Source organism: Rhinolophus ferrumequinum, chromosome 9 (assembly GCF_004115265.2).
Source record: "Rhinolophus ferrumequinum isolate MPI-CBG mRhiFer1 chromosome 9, mRhiFer1_v1.p, whole genome shotgun sequence".
NCBI classification, from domain to species: Eukaryota; Metazoa; Chordata; class Mammalia; order Chiroptera; family Rhinolophidae; genus Rhinolophus; species Rhinolophus ferrumequinum.
This window is the reverse complement of record NC_046292.1, coordinates 84174628-84197034: the sequence shown is the minus strand read 5'-3', so window position 1 is coordinate 84197034 and position 22407 is coordinate 84174628. Positions and strand designations below refer to the sequence as shown.

Sequence of the window (22407 nt, the reverse complement as noted above, 5' to 3'; positions counted from 1 at the left end):
ATGTAGGGTATAGCATAAGAAATATAGACAATAATATTGTAATAACTATGTATGGTGTCAGATGGGTACTAGATTTGTTAGGGTGATAGATGGGAGGGGGGTTAGGGGACAGGGTGAAAAAGGTGACAGGATTAAGAAGCATAAATTGGCAGTTACAAAATTATCATGGGGATGTAAAGTAAGGCATAAGGAATATAGTTAATAATATGGTAATAACTATGTATAGTGTCAGGTGAGTACTAGACTAGTGAGGAGGATCACTTCTTAAATCATATAAATGCTTAAACACTGTGCTATACACCTGAAATTAATATAAAAAATGAATGTCAGCTATAAATGAAAAACTAAAAAAGGAGGGGAAAAGGTGAAGGGGAATAAGAGGTTCAAATTTTCAGCTATAAAACAAATAAGTCATGAGGATGTAACATACAGCATGGAGAATATAGTCAATAATATTATGATAGCATGGTATGGTGTGAGATAGTTGACGGACTTATGGTGATCACTTGTGTAGGTGTATAAATGTGTAATAACTGTGGTGTACACCTGAAACCAATATAATATTGTATGTTAGTGTCTTTTGCTATGTATGTTGCTGTCTTTTGTTATGTTAATGAGGTGACTTTTGAACCCCACCTAAGAATCAGAGCTGGTTGCCAGGAGAACCAACCATGTGATTAGTGGGTTGGAACTTTCAGTCCCATCCCCTAACCTCTAGCTGGGATAGAGGGGCTGGAGGTTGAATCAGTCACCAATGGCCAATGATTTAATCAATCATGCCTGTGTAATGAACCCTCCATAATAAATCTAAAGGACAGGGTTCGGAGAGCTTCCAGGTCGGTGAAGTTGTGGAGATTTTGGGGGAGAGTGGAGCGTTCGGCGAGAGCATGGAAACTCTGTGCCCTTTCCCCTTACCTTGCCCTATACTTCTCTTCCATCTGGCTGTTCCTGAGTTATATCTTTTTTTTAATAAACTGATTATCTAGTGAGTAAACCAGTTTCCTAAGTTCTGTGAGCCACTCTAGAAAACTAATCAAACCCAAGGAAGGAGTCATGGGAACCTCTGATTTATAGCCGGTCAGTCAGAAGTGCAGATAACAAACAACCTGAACTTGAGACTGGCACCCTGAGTTGTAGGGATTATTGGAACCTCCAATTTATAGCTGACTAGTCAGAAACACAAATAACAACCTGGGCTTGTGATTGGTGTCTGAAGTGGAGGGCAATCTAGTGGGACTGAGCCCTTCACCTTGAGATGCTATCTCAAGGTAAATGGTGTCAAATTTGAGTTGAAGTCTAGTACATTCAGCTTCTGTCCCTGAGAACTGCTTTTTGGTGTGGGAAAACCCTCCCTCTGCCACCACACACACATTGGAAACAGGATGAAAACCAAATTAGGAAATTTCTTATAAAATTACATATACATATACCATATAGCCCAGAAATTCTACTCCTAGGTATATATCTTAGTGAAATAAATAGTATGTTCACACAAAAACTTATATATGAATAGTTATAGCAACCCTATTCGTAATTGCCAAAAAAGTAGTAAACACGATTCACACTGGTTTTCTCACCTCAAGTGCATATTGCTTTCCCCTCTACCATAGTGAAATGTTCAAATGAAAATTATTCCTTTGTATTTATTGGCTTTGATAATCCACAATTGCTTAAGGAATACATTATTTCACCTATTTATTCAATAAATCTTTGTTGAGTAATTGTTATGTACCAGGCACAGTGGGGAACAGACAGACCTGGTCTCTACCCTCATGAGTTTTTAGTCTAGAAAGGGAAACCTATCAATGATGCGTAAATGCTGTGAAGGGAAAGAACCGTGAGGTAAGTCAGTGGAGGCATGCACAGGGCTTTTTTTGAAAAAGAAGTTTCAAGCTAGATTATGAAGGATGAAAAGTTAGTGGCAGTTAAGGACTCTTCCAGCATGAAAGAATACTCTGTAGTGGAAATTACTTTGCTGTATTTCAAAGAATTGATGAAAACCAGAGCAATCAACAGCTGCAAATCAGTGTTTCTCAACTTTGGTTGCATATTAGAATCAACAGGAGTTTTTTTTTTTTTTTTTTTTTTTTTTAAAGAATAATGATGCCCAGATCCTGCTCACAGAGAATTTGATACATTTGTTCTGGGGCAGAGTCCATACATGAGTGTTTGTTCAGAGTGCCACGGAAGATTCACTGCACAGGCAAGATTAAGAGCATTGTTTCATTAGGTTTGTCGAATGACAGACATAGGCAAATTTATGTTTAAGTATGAATAGAGTTCATTCGGAATTTGTTAACATTTTGGTTGATTTTGAATGGAATTCAACATTTTTTTAAATCATATTTGGGTGGCCTGTTTTTATACTGAAATGCCCACATAATATTAATTGATGTCAATATATGTGGCACATGATACAATAACCAATAGTGGCTCTTTGTTTCCTCTTATATATGATAGTGTTTCTATTGTAAGCATTGATGAGGAATTTCTAGTGAAAAATAGACCATGGCATCATCTCATATCAATACTCCCAAAGAAGTTAAATTCCAAAGATGGATGGATGGCGTGTAAAGCATACCCGTACGGAATCACAAGCTGAAGCAGAAAATCATCGATACTGTAGTTACCGTGTTCTTTGAATTGGGCTTCCTGGACACATATTGTACCATTTTTATGGGTGTCCCACAGTGTGTATATTTGACCCCTATATAACTGACATATCTACAAACAGTAAAACTTGGTCCCAATTTCTCTTAATAATGTTAGATAAAAAGTGAGTGCCAGAATAGTCTTATGTTCTCTCTAAGTAAGTGCTTTTCTACATTTGGATGTCTCCACCTTTCCAGAGGTCTCAGAGCCTAATTTCTGCATCTTTATTTCATTCTCAAGCCAAAAGCTATAGCAACTGTGAAAGTAATAGCTTATCTTGACAGGGGCCAGAAGACACTTAAAATTAGAATTTCAAAGAACATCATTGTTCTTCAGTGATTTATTGTTTTTCCTAAATTTCACAAAGTTGACATTGCTTCACAAAGGTTTATATTGTTGCTTAATTTTAAAAATCTTTTCTTACATAGAAAATAATGGAGAGATTTCGTTGTTGTTGTTGTTGCTGTTGTTTTTATATCTACTCTGCATTATTTTATCTTCTATTCTTACCACAGAGGAAGGATTATCCGTTCTCCTTCCCAGTACTCCCCTCTCCTGTCTCTATCATGATTTTGATTGGAATTCATTTCAATCTATTGAAACTATTTCCCTCTTCCTCATTTTCAATCTTTCCTCTTTCAGATTTTTCCCAATTTTTTATGGAGTGAGAAGTAAGTCTCCATCCTAAAAAGCAAACCTTCCCTCAACCCATGATTTCACTAAGCTATGCATGAAACTGCTCTCCTGCATCACATATTTAAGAGCACCTTAATTACATACATGTACTGCCTTCATTTCCTCTTGTTTCCTCTCTCCTGAGGTCATCGCAGTTCGGGTTGTGCCCTCATTTCTTGCATATTCTCTCAAAAAACATCAAAATGTACTGTATTGTCAAAGAAAACTATCTGTTCATCTTTGTCCTAGTTGATCTTTCTAGATAGAGCCTTGTTAAGACCAGCAATGTGCACACCATGTAGGAACTACAAAATCTAAAGCCCATCTCAGACTTACTGAATCAGAATTTGCATTTTTACCAGATCTTTGGGTGATCTATATGTATTTAAAGTTTGAGTGGAGTATTTTACTGATGTGACTACCCTCTCTCTACTTGAGACTCTTAAAATTTCATGATCTGCACAATGTCACACCTCTTGGTTCTTGTACTTTTTCAGATTGCGTGTTTGCAATTTACTTTATCCTTTCCTTTCAACTGTCCCTTAAATTAAGGTTTTTCTACATTTTGTTCACCCTTCTTTTCCTTGGTAAACTCAACCATTCCTGTGCCTTTAGTCCCCTCCCCCTATGGATGACATCCATATGTTTCTCCTGAGCTTTAAATCTATTTTTTAAAACTCCAAGCTAGTCATAGTCTTCTTAATTTCACCAACACTTTAAACTCAATTTGACCAAAACCAATTGGTCAACAGTTACCTAAAACCACATCTTTTGTGCACCTCATCTCTAATAAGTGTAGGACTATTTTCCTGGATCTGAGATAAAAATATTCTTGACTATAATTTTCATGTTTTTCATTATGACATAACTGTTCACCTACCAAATCCTGTTGACTCAACTTTAACATATCTCTTGAATTTTCTTGATTTCATCTCCCCACCACTATTCTACCTCAGGCCCTTCCCATCTCTTCTTTGGGCTAATGGAATGTCCTCTTTACTGGATTTCTTGCCTTAAAGTGTTCCTTGCCCAAATCCATCCTCACATGTATGCTGCAATCCAGGGGTTCCTTACAGTTACTCAAATATATTTGGTGCCATTCTGACTTCTTAACTTTTCTCTTGGGTTTTCTTTTACCCAAAAGAATTCCCACCTATAATTGCCATTCCTCAGGACACATTGTGAAATCAGCATATACTTCCCCAGATCATACCAATATAGGATTTAAAGTTTATATTAAAGGTTATATTAAAAAGAATTTCAAGCAAATTTCAACTGTCCTCAAAAACTCATGCATTTGTTTCTGGGAGTCTGCCAGCCCATCTCACATGAGCTCATGATCTACTCACTTATACTGTCCCACGGTAACCTCTATACCAGCTTGAATTACAGAATTATAGTACATAGAATATACCATGTTTCCTCGAAAATAAGACCTAGCCAGACAATCAGCTCTAATGCATCTTTTGGAGCAAAAATTAATATAAGACCCGGTCTTATTTTACTATAAATTTTACTATAAATAAGACCAGGTCTTATAATATAATATAATATAATATAATATAATATAATATAATATAATATAATATAATATAATATATAATATAATATAACATAATATATTGTAATATAATATAATATAATATATTGTAATATAATTCCGGTCTTATATTAAATTTTACTCCAAAAGACACATTAGTGCTGATTGTCCAGCTAGGTCTTATTTTGGGGGAAACACGGTATACATATCCTGAGAGGGGCCAGAAGGGAAAGTGTTTAATAACATGAAGACACTTAACATTAGAATTCCAAAGAACATCATTGTTCTTCAGTGATTTATTATTTTTCCTAAATTTCACAAATTTTTTTTAAAGGTTGCTATTGTTGCTTAATTTTAAAAGCCTTGTCTTACATAGAAAATATTGGAGAGTTGCTGTTTTTTAAAAATCTATTCTGCATTATTTTATTTTTTAGTCTTATCACAGAGAAAGGATTATCCTTTGTCCTTCCCAGTACTCCCTTCTCCTCCTTTTATCATACTTTTGATGGGAATTCATCCCAACAAGTTTCCTCTTTCTCCTTCATTCTAAGTCATGTATACAAAGGGTGCCAAAAAAAGCTATACACATTTTAAGAAAGGAAAAAAACTGTTAAATTTGTAATACTCAATATATACTGACAACAAGAGATTAATACAAGTCACGTGTGACTTCCGCAATTACAAGAGTTGCTCAAAGTGCTTTCCATCAGCGTACAGACACTTTGATTATGGCGAACTACTGCTTGAGCAACGTGGACCAAAGTGTCCAGTTGTATACAATTTTTTGGCATCCCCAGTATATATATATTTGTATTCACCTTTTGTCGTAACAATTTTAATACAGTTTTTTTTCCTTTCTTAAAATGTATATACTTATTTTTGTCACCTTCTGTGTGTGTGTGTGTGTGTATGTGTGTGTATATATATATATGTATATATATATATGTGTGTATATATAAATATACACACACACACACACACACACACACACATATATATATATATATATATATAAAATGACATTTTTTTCACAGGTTAGTATGTACTATAATATGTAGTATACTTCTTTGTCTTACAGAATTTCAGTGAAAAGTTTCTCTCTTTTGGCAGGTTGGAGAGGGTTTTATTCAGTTTCCTTCTCCCTAGGAGATGACTGAGCTGGAGAACAAATCTGATTGACAGGAAACATACATTTCCCACAACTGCCCTGCTTCACTTCTCCAAGTTTGAAGTTTCTCCCAGGAAGCTTGTGGTCCTGCATGTAATAGGATGCTGGAAGGTCCTCCCACCACCTATTCAACATGTGTACATATACATATCTCAGTGGCTGAGTAGGCTTGGGCTCAAGTAATCCCCTGGGGGCCAGAGACTGCATATTATTTTTGTTCATAATCCTGCAGCATTTAGCCACATGCTTTGTTGATGGTGGTAGCAGAAGAAAACTCTTCTGAATTGAATTCTGCATCACAAAACATATACAGATCTTGCCAGAGACCATTGTTAATGCAATGTAGGCACTCACAAAACAAAATTATCACGCATAACATATATTTCCCTAGTCTTTCCCCTAAAAAGCAAAACAGCCTAAAACATGGTAATAACCCAAAAGTTACATCATGGGTTTTTTCTTCTGGCCTTCCAGAATTATTTTCTGGCCTCAGGCATCCACCCATTTATTTACACAGCTCATCACCACTTAAAACATCAACCATGGCATGAAATTCAGAATCTTCTTGTGGTATGTACACATGTGTGCGTGTGTGTGTGAATGCACATGCATGCACATGTGTGCTTGGAATTGAACATTAAAGTCACTTTTTTGTGATTTGGGGGCTGCAGCAGATTCAGCAGATTACATATGGAGCCTATCAATGTGGGACAGCTTGTGGAAGATCATAAACATATTTTTCAGATAGAAATGCTGCAGCCATGAACACACCACGTGGTCACCCTTTCCCTAAGGTTTGCTCCTTTTATTGTAAATAGCCAGAAAGCCATCAAGCCAGAGTTTAATAAACTTTTAATTTGAAATGAATTACCACATGTTGTGTTTGTTTACCCATTATTAAATCTCTTAGCAACATATCAGTAGCAGAAACAGCATACTGTATCACTGTCCTGATATATTAGAAAACAAACCCATGGGGGATATTAACTGCTAATAATATGTTTAGGAATCCTCCAAGAAAAATAAATAAATATCAGCAACATAGCAGACATATATTCAAAGAGATTTTTATGTTTTGTTTTTGTGTAAATTTATTCTGAATTGGAGTAAAAGGTCCCTGTGCAGTCTTTGAATGTGAGGTTTGGATCGTCTCTGAGCTCAGAGCAGAGCAAATGATAATCAGCCTTTTCCAAAGCAATTTCCTAAAGTACAAAAGATTCTTCCTCTCATGAGGTGCATAGTGTTCTCATATTGAAGGTGTCAGTATTCATGTTTCTGGGAGTATCACCTGTCCTCCTTTTAGGGGAACTGGAAGCAGTCTACTAGAAGCCAAGTTCAGAGCACAGTGCAATAGTTATGAAAAATACAGTCACTGTACCCTGAGGAAACACTAGAAAGCAAAAATGATCAGGTGAAAAATGGTTTAAAAGTAATTGCTTCTAATCTTCTGCTCAGTATCCTAAAACTAGGTTAAAATGTCAGTATCAGTGAAATATTATTACTAAGTCAGAACCTACTTTCTCAAAAGTTAAAAATTCCAAAATAAGATTTTTAGCTCCATGCTTAATCTTAAAACATTGGGGTGGGGAGGACAAAAAACGAAAGAAAGAAATCCACATGGCAAATGTACATTTTTTAGAGATCCACATAGTGGCTTCAGATTTGACAGGTCATTTAAACTTAATATTTAAACAAAAAAATCAACTGCAATGTTTTCTATCTTTTTTATCTAATAAAATCATCTCATTTCGTTTGTTTTCTTGATTTATTAATTCTGTCTTAGGAAAATATTCTTCAATCATTCAAAAAGGTTTGGACTTTCTTCCCTTTCTATACCTCTGATTCTTGGGATACACAGATTATATTCTAATGTGAAAGTAATTTGTTTTCACAGAATGAGGGCATCCCAGACCGTCCTGTTGGGAGACTTGACTAATCTGATTCAACATAAAGACAAGACGTTGGGTAAAGTCATTCTCCTGCAAACAAAACTGAGAGTGACTTAACCACAACATCCACAAATATCCTTAACAGAGCTGCTCCATGAAGTAGTGTGGAGTTAGGCTGAATCTGACATCGGCTGGCTTTTTCTGGCATTGCCTGCTCTTTCACCTACTGCCAGTGCCTTAGGCTCATTCTATCCCCCACCTCCCTACTTCCCCCTTATCAACATTAAGCATATTGGCAGTAGTATTATTATCCACCTAGTATATCTGCATCTAAAAATATAAATAAATAACAGCCTTAAACCTATTAAATTCCAACAGAGAATGCTTAAAGTCAACTTGAAGTTGTGCATTTTGAGGACACCCAGCTCTCCTCATTAACCTCCCAAAGCAGACTATGATGGTGGTCACCTCTTGTCTTTTCTAGCTACAAGTAAAGCAAATCCAAATCCTCAATGTGAGAAACAATACACTTTACTCAAGTTGCTTTATAGTGTTGCCATTTATTACCTAGCTTCGTTACATATCTCATTTTTAATTTATTTTCACAAATACTTGTTTAAAACCATTTGGCATAATTTGATATATATAAATTATGTGTATAAAACTTCAACATAACATTTCCAGGTACGCGTGACTCTGAAAGTGACATTTCGTTGTCTGGAGGTGGTGGTATCTTAGTAGTCATTCACTAATGAATGATTTACTCTAAGGGAAACAGGTCGTGTGTGGGTACAGAAGCCGAGGGCTTGTACTAGACCTGCCTCTTAGGGAAGGAAGCAGTGGTCCTAGAAACTGAGCCTAGAAATCAGTGGAGTTTTACTTGGTCCAACAAGGCATAATCTGTAAGAGATTCAGAAAACTCCAGTCACAGTGTGAGAAATAATTTGTCACTAGAGGTTGTACATGAAGCTCCGTGTTGCCCAGCTAGTAGGCAGAACAAGACAGGAAGGCAAATGCCACCTAAAAAGTCAAATAGTGCAGGTGTTGGGTCTGACTATTATGGTAGGGACTCAACATCCCTCCACACAATATTGCTGTTTCCTTGAGCTATGCCCTCAGCCTAACACTTTGATCCTCTACATACTCTCCCCTATATACTCAACCACCTCAGCTCCAGTCGTGTGTTTAGGCTTCTGTAATGGACATATTCTCCTCCCCTACTCTCCACCTCTCTCCTGAGCTTCATGTACCTTTATCCAACAGTCTACTGAATGTTTTACTTGGTTATAATATAATAACAGTGAGTCCAAACTCAAGCTCATGGATTTTTTTTCTAATCTTGTCCCTCCCTCTTTTCTTATTATCTGCTATTTGAATCTATGTCTACCCATGCTAAAAAAAAAAAAAAAAAAAAAATAGGAATTATCCTTAATTATCCTTTGCCATATCTGATTAATCAATAAGAATATTCCTGTCCTTAGTTCTATGATCAGTTCTCTTGCACCTCTTCAATACTTTATAAATTTATACTCTCTTCTCCAACTTTACTATCTTTGCCCTAATTCAGGCCCTTATTTATTGCCTGTACTACTCTAACTTTTCCTAACTGATATGTTTCTAGATATGCCCTCCTCAAATAAACCCTCCTAAAAATTATGAGAGGGATCTTCCTAAAATAGAAATTGAAATACATCACGCCCCTTCTTAAGATCCTTCAGTGGCTATCCACTGACTATCAATTTCTCATCAGCCACAATAGACACAAAAAGATGGTAGATAAAATAGTGAGGAAAAATTATTATTATCCTAGAATTTTATACATGGATAAATGATGTATCAAAAGCGAGAAAAAGTAATGATTTTTTTTCAGGCATACAATAGCTAAAAGAATTTATGACTCACAGATCCAAACTCTAAAAAATTACAAAGATTTATTTCAACAAGAAGAAAAATGGAACCAGAGTGAAGACATGCTATATTTAAAATATTAGAAAGCATAGATATTGATCAAATATGTCAGCAAATTAATTTTCTACAGAGAGCAAAAAAAATACAACTACATTTTTTTAATAAAAAAGTGAAACTGAAAGTATAGCCAACAATAATGCGAGAGTACATGAAGGTGTATAATGGGTAGTTAAAGCATAACAAATATCTTTGCCACATTAAGGAAAAGAAGAGAAGTACTGGATGAACTTATATTTTTTAAGATAATTTATAATTAAATATGTAAATGACAAAATTAAGGATAGTATCTAAAATAATTAACAATAATATCTACAGATTATAAACAACAGAGGATAAACAAAATGAAAATTATTTTTAGTAAAAAAGAAATTCAGAAAAGAAAGTGTTTTTTAAAAAGCAAAGAATTAGAAAAGGAAACAAAAATGCAATATGTTACTAACAAGTACAAATACAACAGAAAGCAATAGTTACAAAAAAATTAAACTTACCTTTTAAAAAACACATGCTATCTACCTGTCTTGAATATAAAAATAAAATCTAGATTTATGCTGCTAAGACATTCCCAAAGAGCACCACAAAAGAGTTTTAAACTTCTAAAAGATAGTATAGAAAAATAATATATGCATGAGCACACTGATAAAAATAAAAAAATTCAGATGTTAGTATTGATATCAGAAGAACTAGAATGTAAATCCAAAAGCATTAATACACATATAGAGGGAGAATAGATCTATATGAAAGAAATAATAACACCACAAAAACTATAACAATCATCAACTTGAATGCACTTAACAACAGGCTTAAATATATAAAGCAATATCTAACAAAATTACAGAGGAAAATGGATAGATCCAATCATAATTGGTGATTTCAAATATATCTATCAGATAGATGAAAAATGAAGATAAATTAACTAAGCTTTCATACCAAGGAGATTTAAAAAGTAACCCTGAAGAAAATAGAAGTAAAGAAATAGTAAACCTAAGAGTATAAATACATACCATGCTCCCCCAAAATAAGACCTACCCCAAAAATAAGCCCCAGTAAAGATCATCAGCCAGACGGACACATTTACTACATTATGACGATGTTCCAGAAGAAGATGCCGTGACTGTACTTGAATAAATGTAGATTGTTATACATGAAAAAAATAAGACATCCCCTGAAAATATGCCCTAATGCATCTTTTGGAGCACACATTCACATAAGGCCCGGTCTTATTTTTGGGGAAACATGGTAGTAGACCAAAACTTAATAGAGAGTCATAGAGTCTATCTATATACAACATCAATAAAATGTTGTATATATTTTTTTAAATGAATAAAAATGTAAAACTCAAGAAAGACTGATAAAAAATAAAAGCAAAGAAGACATATACTAATTAATGTTAGAAATGAAAAGAAGAATATAACTATAGATTTAGTAGTATTTCAAACAGTATTTTTATATCTGTTTTTATAGATACATGAAATATCTACTGAAGAATACACAAAAACATTGGTTATTCAAAGAAGAAGAACTAGGTTGGTGGGGGTGGCGGCAGTGGGAGGCAGATTTTATTTTGAACAATGTGAACGTATCACCTACCCAATAAACTCTAACAAAAGGCAATGAATTTGAAAAGATAATATAATACTATGACTAAGTTAATCCAATTAGTTTTTTTAAGAATTAAATTAATGATAGAATAATTGAATAATCAATGACAACAAAAAGTTATATCAGAAATCAAGTATTTCCCTTTGTCTTAAAGTCCATTTTGTCTCATATAAGTATTGCTATCCCAGATTTTTTTTCCATTTATATTTGCATGAAATATCTTTTCCCATCCCTTTACTTTCAGTCTGTGTGTGTCTTTTGATTTGAAATGAGTCTCTTGTAGGTAGCATATGTAAGGGCTTTGTTCTCTTATCCACTCAGCCACCCTATGTCTTTTGATTGGAGCATTTAATCCATTTATATATAAAGTAATTATTAATAGGTATGCAATTTTTACCATTTTATTATTTATATTTTTTATTTTTCTTCTTCTTCTTAAAGAAGTCCTCTGCTTTTAAAAGTCATCCTTTGTCTTTAACCTTTGGTATTTTAATTATAATGTGTCTTGGTGTGCACCTCAAGAAACAAAGTAGGACTCAGCAATTCTATTTCTGGCTATTTACCTGAAGAAACTCAAACCACTAATTCGAAAAGACATATGCATTCTTATGTTCACTATAGTATTACTTAACAATCACCGAGATATAGAAGCAATCTAAGTGTTCATCAATAGGTGAATGGATAAAGAAGAGGTGCTACATATATATTGTACAATGGAATATTACTTGGCCATAAAAAATGAAATCTTGCCATCTACAGCAATATGGATGGACGTAGAGGGTATTATGCTAAGTGAAATAAGTTACACAGAAAGACAAATACTATGTGATCTCACTCGTATGTGGAATCTAAAGAACAAAATAAATGAACAAACAAAACAGAAACAAACTCATAAATAACATTTTGATGGTTGCCAGATGGGAGGAGGGTTGGGGGATGGGTGAAAAAAGGAAGGGATTAAGATATGCAAATTGCCAATTAATAAAAACAGTCGTGGGATGTAAAATACAGCATTAGAAATATAGTCAATAATATTGTAATAACTATGTATGGTGTCACATAGGTACTTAGATTTATCGGGGTTATCACTTCGTAAGTTATATAAATGTCTAATCACTATGTTATACACCTGAAACTAGTATAACATTGTATGTCAACTCTAATTGAAAATAAAAATATTTTAAAAGATAATAAGTATTTCCCACCTAAAAGAAGGCATCAAAATGCTTACAAATCAATGAGGAAAAAAAATGACCCAAAGGAAAAGTGGACACAGCACAGGTACAGATATTTCACAAAACATAAAACCCAAATGGTCAACAGAAATATATGAAGAACAAAACGTTCAAACTTACTTGTATTCTGGGAAATTCTAATTAACATATGGATATCGTTTCGTTGCAATTGAACTGGCCAAGCTGACAATAACAAGGATTGATAAAATATGAGCCAAAGAAACTCTCCTACACAGCTGTTAGGAGGGTAACTTAACAAAACTACTTTGGTTGGCAATGAGTCACTATGCCAAAAATTTAAGAAGCGTGTGCCCTGTGATAAAGTGTTGCTCTCCTGGGTAATTAGAGTCTGGAGAAATTCCCACCTGTGTGCGCAAGGAGGACATGTCCAAGAATAATCATTGTAACCTTGTTTGCAATAGAGTAAAACTGGAAACAACATGAGTAATAAGAATAAACAAATGTTGCTACAATCATACAAAGGAATTTTATACAGCAATAAAATCAATAAACCAGAAATGCATCTATTGTATGAGTAAATCTCAAAGATCATGTTGAGAGAAAAGAAAGTAGATGTAAAGTATGATATATTTATATAAACTTTTAATACATAGAAAAGATATTATTCATTGTTTATAATTACATACATATGTAGGAAATGTATTAAAATATACATGAAAAAGATCAATAAGTCTAAGGAGGCTGGGAATAGAGTCAAGCTGCAGTTCACAGAGGGCAAAATGTTACTTTTTAAATGAAAAGATGTGAAGCAAATATGGCAAAATAGCAAGAATGGGCAAAGTTGGGTAGTAGGTATTAGAGTATGGTATATTATACTTAAAATATATGATAATTCCAAAAATAAAAAATAAACTGCTTACCACAGTGCCTGACACGTTCCGAATATGCAATGCATGTGATTATGATTACTGGTAATACTTCTAATGCTAATATTGTGCTGATAAAAATGTAATTGCTATTATTACTACAACTACTATCAATCCATCCCCTGTAATTATTACTAATACTACTATTACTGCTAGAAGATTTTCCCTGTTCAAGGATCTTGTCGTGAATCTTTTGGTAAAGAAAATAATTCTTTTGCAAAAAATTTATGATTTGTTACACATCTCTTTTGTAAATTGAAACTTTTGTACATGGACTTTTTCAAAGAACATTATTTGCTTATTTGGTGATTGATTAAACCAACTTTTGAAAGCAAAGACTTATAAAATAAACTATTATTCAAGAACCTTTATCTGAGAACATTTTCTCTTTTGTAGCCATTTGTTGGTTATCACTCTTGTAAGTAGCAAGAAAGATTAAAATCTAGAACTCAGAGCCAAACAAAAAGTCAAATTGTCCTCAAAAATACTTAAAAATATTTTAGAGCAATAAAGCCATGGAGAAAAACTCATGTTTCCATGAAGTAATTTTATATTTAATTATGTTTTTAGTAGTTATGCAATATGAAAACTAATATTTTTATAGATGATTACATTCTCTTTAAACAGCATGGTAAAGAAAGACATACATTAATAATAAAAATTTATTTCCTCATTTTATGTAATACAACACAACTTGAAATAGTAGTAATATTAGGTTGGTGCAAAAGTAATTGCGGTTTAAAAGGTGAAAAACAATTGCAAAAAACCGCAAATACTTTGCACCAACCTGATAGAATGATGAAGAAACAAGTCAACTCACCCTGAGAAGAGTATAATGAGGCGTTAGCTTCATCGTGCATTGGTGTGCAAATGTTTTTCTGTTTTTCTTTCTCTGAAAGTCCAGTTGTATTTTCCAGGCCTGATTCTGCTTCCTTTGCCTCAGCCATTAAACAAACTGGAAATTCAGGGGGAAGCTGAGTATGTCTTGCATGGGTTTTTTGATCAGCAAAACATAGAGGAAGTTTAATTACCTATGAAGAGATAAATCTGCTATCCAAACTGTTGAAAATATTACACATGCAGGTAATTTTCTCTGGGACACTGATACAATTCACAATATCCAAAAGATCAATGATGAAATCAATTTACCAAACCTTATATTTGCTTTGGTTTGATTGTCTTATAAAGAGTGAACTTTTTTTGTATTAACAGATTGACATAATTGTCTCAGATACTGTCGTTGCTGTATAAGTTTATTAGTTTTTCTTTGTTTTGCCTTACAATTTTCTTTAATTTCATCTTCCAAATAACCGTTTGTCTAATATTCATACTGGAATGGAATTAACAAATATTCATTCACTATTTCTTATCTCCAAGAAACAATATTTTAAGTTCAAAAATAAGTACCAAGATTGAAGAATCTAGTGGTGAATATGTGTTTTTCACTATGCAGTTTTTTTTCCAGCTTTTCTGTATGTTTAAAATTTGAATAATAAAATGCTTGGTGGAAATAATCAATGACACAGGAAATGAAATATTCAGAAAAGTGAGAAATCAATAGAAAAGGTTTTCTGGGGAAAAGGAAAAGGCTACCTTGCTTGCATAATTTTCTCTCCTACATGTTTTCACATATGCTATGGGGGCTGAATTAGAGCAGTTCTCCAGTCTCCTCACTCACATTCAGGGTTATGGGCCCAAGTTTTATCCCTCACAGAACAGTGGGAGAACATATGAGGTCATTGCTAAGCTATAGCCCCTGGTTCTGCTTGCCCCTCGCTGACTTTCCTTCCCATCATAGACATGGGAGGGAAATGATCAGGACTCATCTGACTATATTTGTTTGTTTTTATCTCTTCTAAGGTTACATTGCAAACACCACTTTTCTGTCCCAATATCTGCTTTATCTATCTTTTCTGTTCTTCATTCAAAGTTATTCTTTTTCTGAGTAACTCCAAAAGGAGTACTGAAAATTTACACTTATTTGTTCAGAAATTTTGGCATTTGAGAAAACTCACATCAGAAAAAGCCACATAACAGTCAGTCATATGACACATAACAACGTTTCAGTCAACAACGGACCACATATATGATGATCCGTTGAGATTATAATGTAGTTGAAACATGCCTATTGCCTCGTGACATTGTAGCTGTTGAAAGGTTGTAGCGCCACACATTAAACACGTGCTTGTGGTGATTCCGGTACAAACAAACCTACTGCACTGCTAGTCATATGGAAGTAGCGCACATACAATTATGTACAGTACAGAATACTTGATAATGATAATAAACGACTATGTGACTGGTTTATGAATTTGCTGTACTAAATTTTTGTTGTTGTTTTGAGTACTCTTTCTACTTACAAAAAAATTGCTGCAAACCAGTACGCCATGTTACGCCAGCAACCTCATACATCTCTTGTTTATCGCCTCTCTTGATTGCATCATTTTCTCTTGTGCTCCATTTAGTCTCTTAGTGTTTTCTATAACAACATGCTGTACAGGTTTGTAGCCCAGGAGCAATAGGCTACACCATATAGCCTAGGTGTGTAGTAGGCTGTACCATCTAGGTTGTGGAAGTGTACTTTATGATGTTCCTATGACAAAACTGCTTAACAAAGTTTTTACAAAATATCCCCGTTGTTAAGCAGCACGTGACAGTATTTTAGAATTTCACAAAAGAGGAAAAAAGAGTTTCAAGCTGAGAATTTTTTGGTTTCATCCTAATGAAAAGAAACACCTTCATTTCTACTTATTCTGCCTTATAATCAGAATATCATACATCTTGCATAATGGTACTATTTTCATTGATAAGAGTCACTCACCAACCCCCCCCAAGTTAGAGGGAGAAAAATTCCTGTTATTGTCTATCATGTAAGAATGTTAGCAGACAATTACATCCATCTGTAATGGTTAATGGCTAGTGGGTTCTGCAGATAAGTCATAATATTACCTTTCCACAAATTTTCTTTTTAAGTAGGCAGTCAAAGGAAAAAAATAGGACAATTTTAGTAACGTGTTGAAAATCAAGCAGATTTTAGTGAAATCAATTTCTAATGCTGTTTATCAAATAACCACTTTCCTTGATTTTGTAAATTTTAAACATCACTTCTTGATTTTATCTCAAATATAAGATATATATCTTTTTATGATAAATACCTGTACTACATAAATTATTTTTTATCAAACAAGGTTATTGCGATTTTCCATGCCATAATATCTAGAATGTTGAATTTTAGGTAACAATTGGTGAAAAAATTAGTGAAAATTTATAGATGCATTTCACATTACCTAATAAACCTATACCAAAATTTATTTTCTTTTATGGCTATATTTTTATTTTCATTTCACTTTGATGTCTTGGTACAGTATTTAAGTCACCATGTTGTTAAATATTTTCGTGACTTTTCTATAGTTTTCTTCAAAAAATGGGTAATTTTTCAATTACTCCTTGAGATTTATTTATAATGGTCTTCCTTTTGAAGCTTATTTATATCAGTGTTTCTGATTCTTAAACACTTTAAAAACTTCTCATCCTTTGGTCTTAACTCAAAACAATTAAATCATAATCACTGGGAACAATGCTCAAGCAGTAACATTTTCAAAGCTTCCCTCGTGATTCTAATGCACAGTCAGATTTAACTTAGGGTGGCCCTAGATATGACTAGGATGAATCCAGAATGAATAGGATTAATTAATGAATGGGTTAATTAATTAATAGAAAGGCACATATTCATATAAGAGTTGTTTTCTTAGTATCATACCTAGACTGCCCCAACAAGGTATTTCAGCAAAATGTTATAAAGGAACTAGCTAAAAGGAAAAATTGTTAGCTGATTCAACTTTAAATATGACACAGGAAGCCCATCACACATGAAGGGTATGAAACTGCTCATTTCTAGACCAAAAACACGTGTTTACTGGAAATGTACATGTTTAAGAGTTCCATCAGATAGATAGATGATGATAGACAGATATAGATGATAGATCAAATGAAAAAATATCAAATATGTAGGCAAAGAAGAAAACATGGCATTTCATGCTATAGCTACCCTAGAAAAAACATCATAATCAGGAAGAACAAATTTTAACATATAGGACAAAAATAGACTAAAATTGTGTTGGAATGCTTTTATACTTAATGTATGCTTAATCATTTTCTTTTCTGGATCTTCCATGTGTTTGCCTCAAATAAATTTATGCAATGGCATTTCTGCTAAGAGACTTGGCTACAAAATAGAATTCCAAATATATACAAATAAATGGTGTGTGCCCCCGCCCACTTTTTTTTTCTTCTTTGTTTGAGTTAAACAAGACAGCATGCTTTGAAATGATATGTATGGCAAAGGAAGCTTTGTGGTGGCCACTCACATCCTGGGAAAATGTCAGTCATTAATTATCTTTTGTATGAACACATGTGTGTCTCATCAAATAAATGGCAAACAATTGGAAGGCAGAGGCCAGATCTCTCTTTTGTATTGCTGGAGCAAGCAATAGCCAACACACAATAGAAACTCAATAAGTACTTTTGATAAGCAGGCCTACCATCGCCCTATGCCCTTGTTGATGAGACTGAACTGCTCCAGCAGCAAAAGATTGTAAACTGAGCATCAGGGGCTTCAGTGGTGACCCTAGTCTATTCATAACATCAAAGTGTCAGTTAAATGAGCTTTAAGATTCCTCTTAACTCTAGAATTTTATCCCTTATTTGTAGACATCAATTTCATCTCCATTATCAGAAATCAGCATTAAGATGTAATTACTTTTATAGGTTTATAATACTTATTGAAATGTTCGATAGCATGAAAGGAAACTGAAGGGTAGGAAGAAGCAGCTTTGCAAAAATTTTAAATTCTTTTTCCACTAATGAAATCCTATTGCAAACCTGAAAATAGAGATTGCAGAGCCAGTGATCCAAATCAAGGCAAATCACATCTTCAATTTTCCTGAAGTTGTTGAGTTTCTGGTCATAATGTCCTCGGAGAAGGGGACACTTGAATTTTCCTTCCACTACATCAAGGTTGTTATCACACAACGGGAAGGCTGCCCAACCCACAGCCTGGTCAAGGCAGACATAGTCCCCACGAAGGAGAAAGAGTTCAAATAAGAAGACCATACCAGGTTTCACATCTTTCTTAGGAGGGAGTACCTAAGAAAAATATTAAGACAAAGGGAGATTGGGATGCTTGTATTTAGAAACACACCATATTCAGTGATGTCTATAGATAATGTAAAATTAAGTAAAAGGTTGGTTTGTGCTTCTATTGTTTGCCCTTAAAAACTTGTCATTGGATACATTTATGTAAACAACCTTTTCAGCCCAAGGTGATTGAACAACTATACCACAGAGAAAATGGGACCCAAACAACGAAAGACAAATTGGACCTTGCCAGTTCAAATTCTGCACTTTATGAGCTTCAGGAATCAAAATTGTAACATTATCTTAACATAAAGCATACTATACTATACTTATACTTTTTGGAAAGTATAGTATACTATACTTTCAGTAGTTTTTGCTTGAACTGGTACCTCTACTGTGTAACTATTTCTATCTTTTGTCAGTCATTATTTTACTTGCCTGTCATTCATCTTTGTATCATTCACGTACCCAGTACAAGTGCTTTGCACAGAAGAAATGATTTTTTTTTTAAATGGTTGAACAAACTATCGCACTCCAGAGAAAATAATCCTAGGCAGAATAATAGCTTGAATTACTATTACAAGGTCCACTCTTCAAGAAAAAGTAGTGTCTCATTTAATTTTGTGACTATTCTGTTTATTTCAGTTGACACTATAATGCACATCATTGTATAAGCAATTTGTCAGTGCTAAATAAATAGTGTGAGGCATAAAGATGGATGAAATGATCAGATTGACCAAACCATTGTCTGAGTTCCCAGATGTAGAGACCAAGCCTACTCTTCAGCCTTTAAAAATTTTTTTTTAGAAACATGCAAGATATAAATAGCCTTTTTAAAAAAAAATAATAGAGTGTAGCCTTGGATTTCTTTTAAAAATTCTATATGAATAATTATAAATGGGCAAAGATAGGGACTTGCCTCAGACTATTTTATAATAATATATTTAGTCCAAAGTGTGTAGGCATATTTTATATGATTTATGTAACTATTTCAAGACTTAGTTTATGTTTAAAATGAAACAGAAGCATCTGTTGAAAAATGCCATAACCCTGTGGCAGCTGCTATTAAACCATTAACAGGATCAGGTTTCATTTAAACCAGATTTACCATTTTCTACAACAGCCCATGGGAAAGCTAAAAACATTAGGCACAAATTACTGACAAGAGAGATTCTTAATCAAGCCATACTTTTCATTTGACTAGTTGGCTGTGAGTAACCTTTGTGATAAGAAAATAAAAGCGAAATGAGGAAGTGGAGGAAAAAACTGGAATCGGTAAACTGTCTTGGACCATCATTTAAAAATAAAGCTGAACTGATGCCGTTAGGGTAATTTCATCTATTTTTATCCCTGCATTTAGAACTGAAAACTAATGCTCCTCTTACACTAGCCTCATCTTACTCAGCGATACGTTCAAAATAGATGCGTAAGAATTTGACTGATAGGGACTCATTTCTCCTTAATTTTCTTGTGGTCTTGGGCAAGTCATCTCTCTTTTTGTATCTGAGTTTCCATGCACTCAAGTTTCCTCGTCAATAGAAAACAAGGATATAAGCATCTTTCTGACAGAGTTGATGCAACTATCAACTTGGATGATAAATATGAAAATGTTCATGAAAATATGAAATGCACATGACTCATTGCTATTATTTAAGATGTATCCCCATTATTTTTAAAAATAGATAGATTATAGTTTATTTTAATAAAGCAGATAGGAACATATTAAGGTTAAAGCTCATCTATAAACATGTAAAACATCAGTATTGTTTTGTTCATGAGAAACAGTTCAAGACTACAGACATAAGGGAGTAATCCACACAGCATTGAATCACCTGTAATGATGTAAATAAGAAGGCAGTGCTCACGCACAAGAGCAACTTCACTTCTGCCTGTTTCACAGGAGACAGGAGTCACGTGCATCTACGCTGATTGCCCCTACAAACATTAGTATAAAAACAAGACTAAACCTAGTTTATATTGATTGCGAAGGAGGATAAGAGCTGTATGTTGTCAAATAAAAGAATGTACTTTATCTGACAACAGTCGTCTTACCTTATTTATTCTTTGAGTGCCATTCACTTGCTATGTATCATAGGAGAGATCTTTTTCCTTGTAATGTGTAGCTTGGGACTCATTCTTTTCCTCTTTGGCAAGAAAGGATCACTAAGGTTTCATTGTACCTCTCAGAGGACCCTTTCCACACACCTGAATATTTCCACAGCTATCCTATGATGTGACATTTCCACGTGTACTTTTCAGTAGCTTTGTAATTGAATACTATATAGTAAGAGAAATAAATGTATCGGTCTCGAGTCAATGATCAACACCATCTCATCAGGACAGCCCTGGTTGTAGGAAATCATAATGTCCTCAGAGTATCTTTACTTTCTGAGTACCACAAGAGCATTTTTTTTTTTGAAGGAGGAAATGCAGAGCTGCATTTCCCTGCATCACATACGGGTGATGCATTTGAGCATCCATATTATAGAAGGCATATGTGAAAGGATAGTGGAGCACAAGCAGAATCCAAGAAGCAAACAAGACTTTTGAAGGCTGAAGTTTGCATGGAGGATTGGAAGAGAAAGCAAAATTCTTACCACTTGGACACCAAATATTTTTAAATGGAAGCAATTCAGAGAGAATTAGGGTAGTCTTAGAAAATGAAAATGCATATTGATGAAGTATTCTTCAATTTTCTGGTTTTTCTGAAATTATTTTATAATGCTTAATATTGTTATAATTGCAAAAAAGTTGATAAAGGGATTTCAGAAACAAGGACTTCAACGTTCTGCTTCTGGTTCTGATGGAGATGGTCATGAATTCACCTTAACACGGAAAAAACAGTGGTAATAAATTACAAAATTATGTATCTTTATTAACCCATTGGAGAGTTGAGGACACAAAGAAATATAAGGGAAATTAAATGTCAGAGAGGGATAAACCCTTCATATATGAGCTAGGACAGCTCTAGACCACTTTAATCCCAGGAAACAGGTGAAGGAACAGAACTGTCATTGGTTGGGAGACTTTGCCGATGAAAGGAAAAACTGGCTGAACTTCTAGCAATCTTGGGCTAATGTGGACTATTGAATACATATGAGCCCCAGACACAGAATGAATCTTTCCTATTTACAATTCCCAGCTTCAGGACTTTTATCCAATGCTCAGCAGCATGGGAGCAATTAGGTCCGGGCTGGAAGTCAAAGAGATTTCTAGTGGCACAGAAATCTTGAGGCAGGGCTGGAAAGCAGGGCAGAATCTCTCAGGACATGGTGCCTGGATACCAAGCCCACCTGGAAAGAGGAATCTTTTACATGTCAAAACTTTTGAAACCAGTGGTAAATAAAACTAACTAAAGCTACAACCTAACCCCAATTTAGCAGAATTCTAATCAGAGAGATCAGCTCTCACCTTATCTGCCTGACAGAGGCAGCATTTTTTTTTCCCATGGGAGATAAATATTTTCTACTTCAGTCTTTATAATTCATTGATACACAGTGTCTGGCATACAATACACAACGAAGAGACCTCCATAGAAGCAGGAAACTGTGTTGCATAAACAAAAGGAAACCGTCAATGGAAATTGATCTACACATGGCCCAGATGTAGAATTCATAGACAAAGATTTTAAACAATCATTATAATTAGGATAAAGAAA

The 22407-nt window shown here is 34.2% G+C and overlaps 1 protein-coding gene across 1 annotated transcript in view; it reads right to left on the bottom strand.

Annotated features, from left to right (window-relative positions):
- LOC117027123 (uncharacterized) overlaps window positions 1-22407 on the bottom strand; it is a 252524-nt gene that overhangs the window by 111146 nt on the left and 118971 nt on the right. Inside the window, 2 exon segments of the mRNA XM_033114510.1 lie at window positions 14434-14644; window positions 18495-18758. Of these exon segments, the coding sequence (XP_032970401.1) occupies window positions 14434-14644; window positions 18495-18758 (475 nt within the window).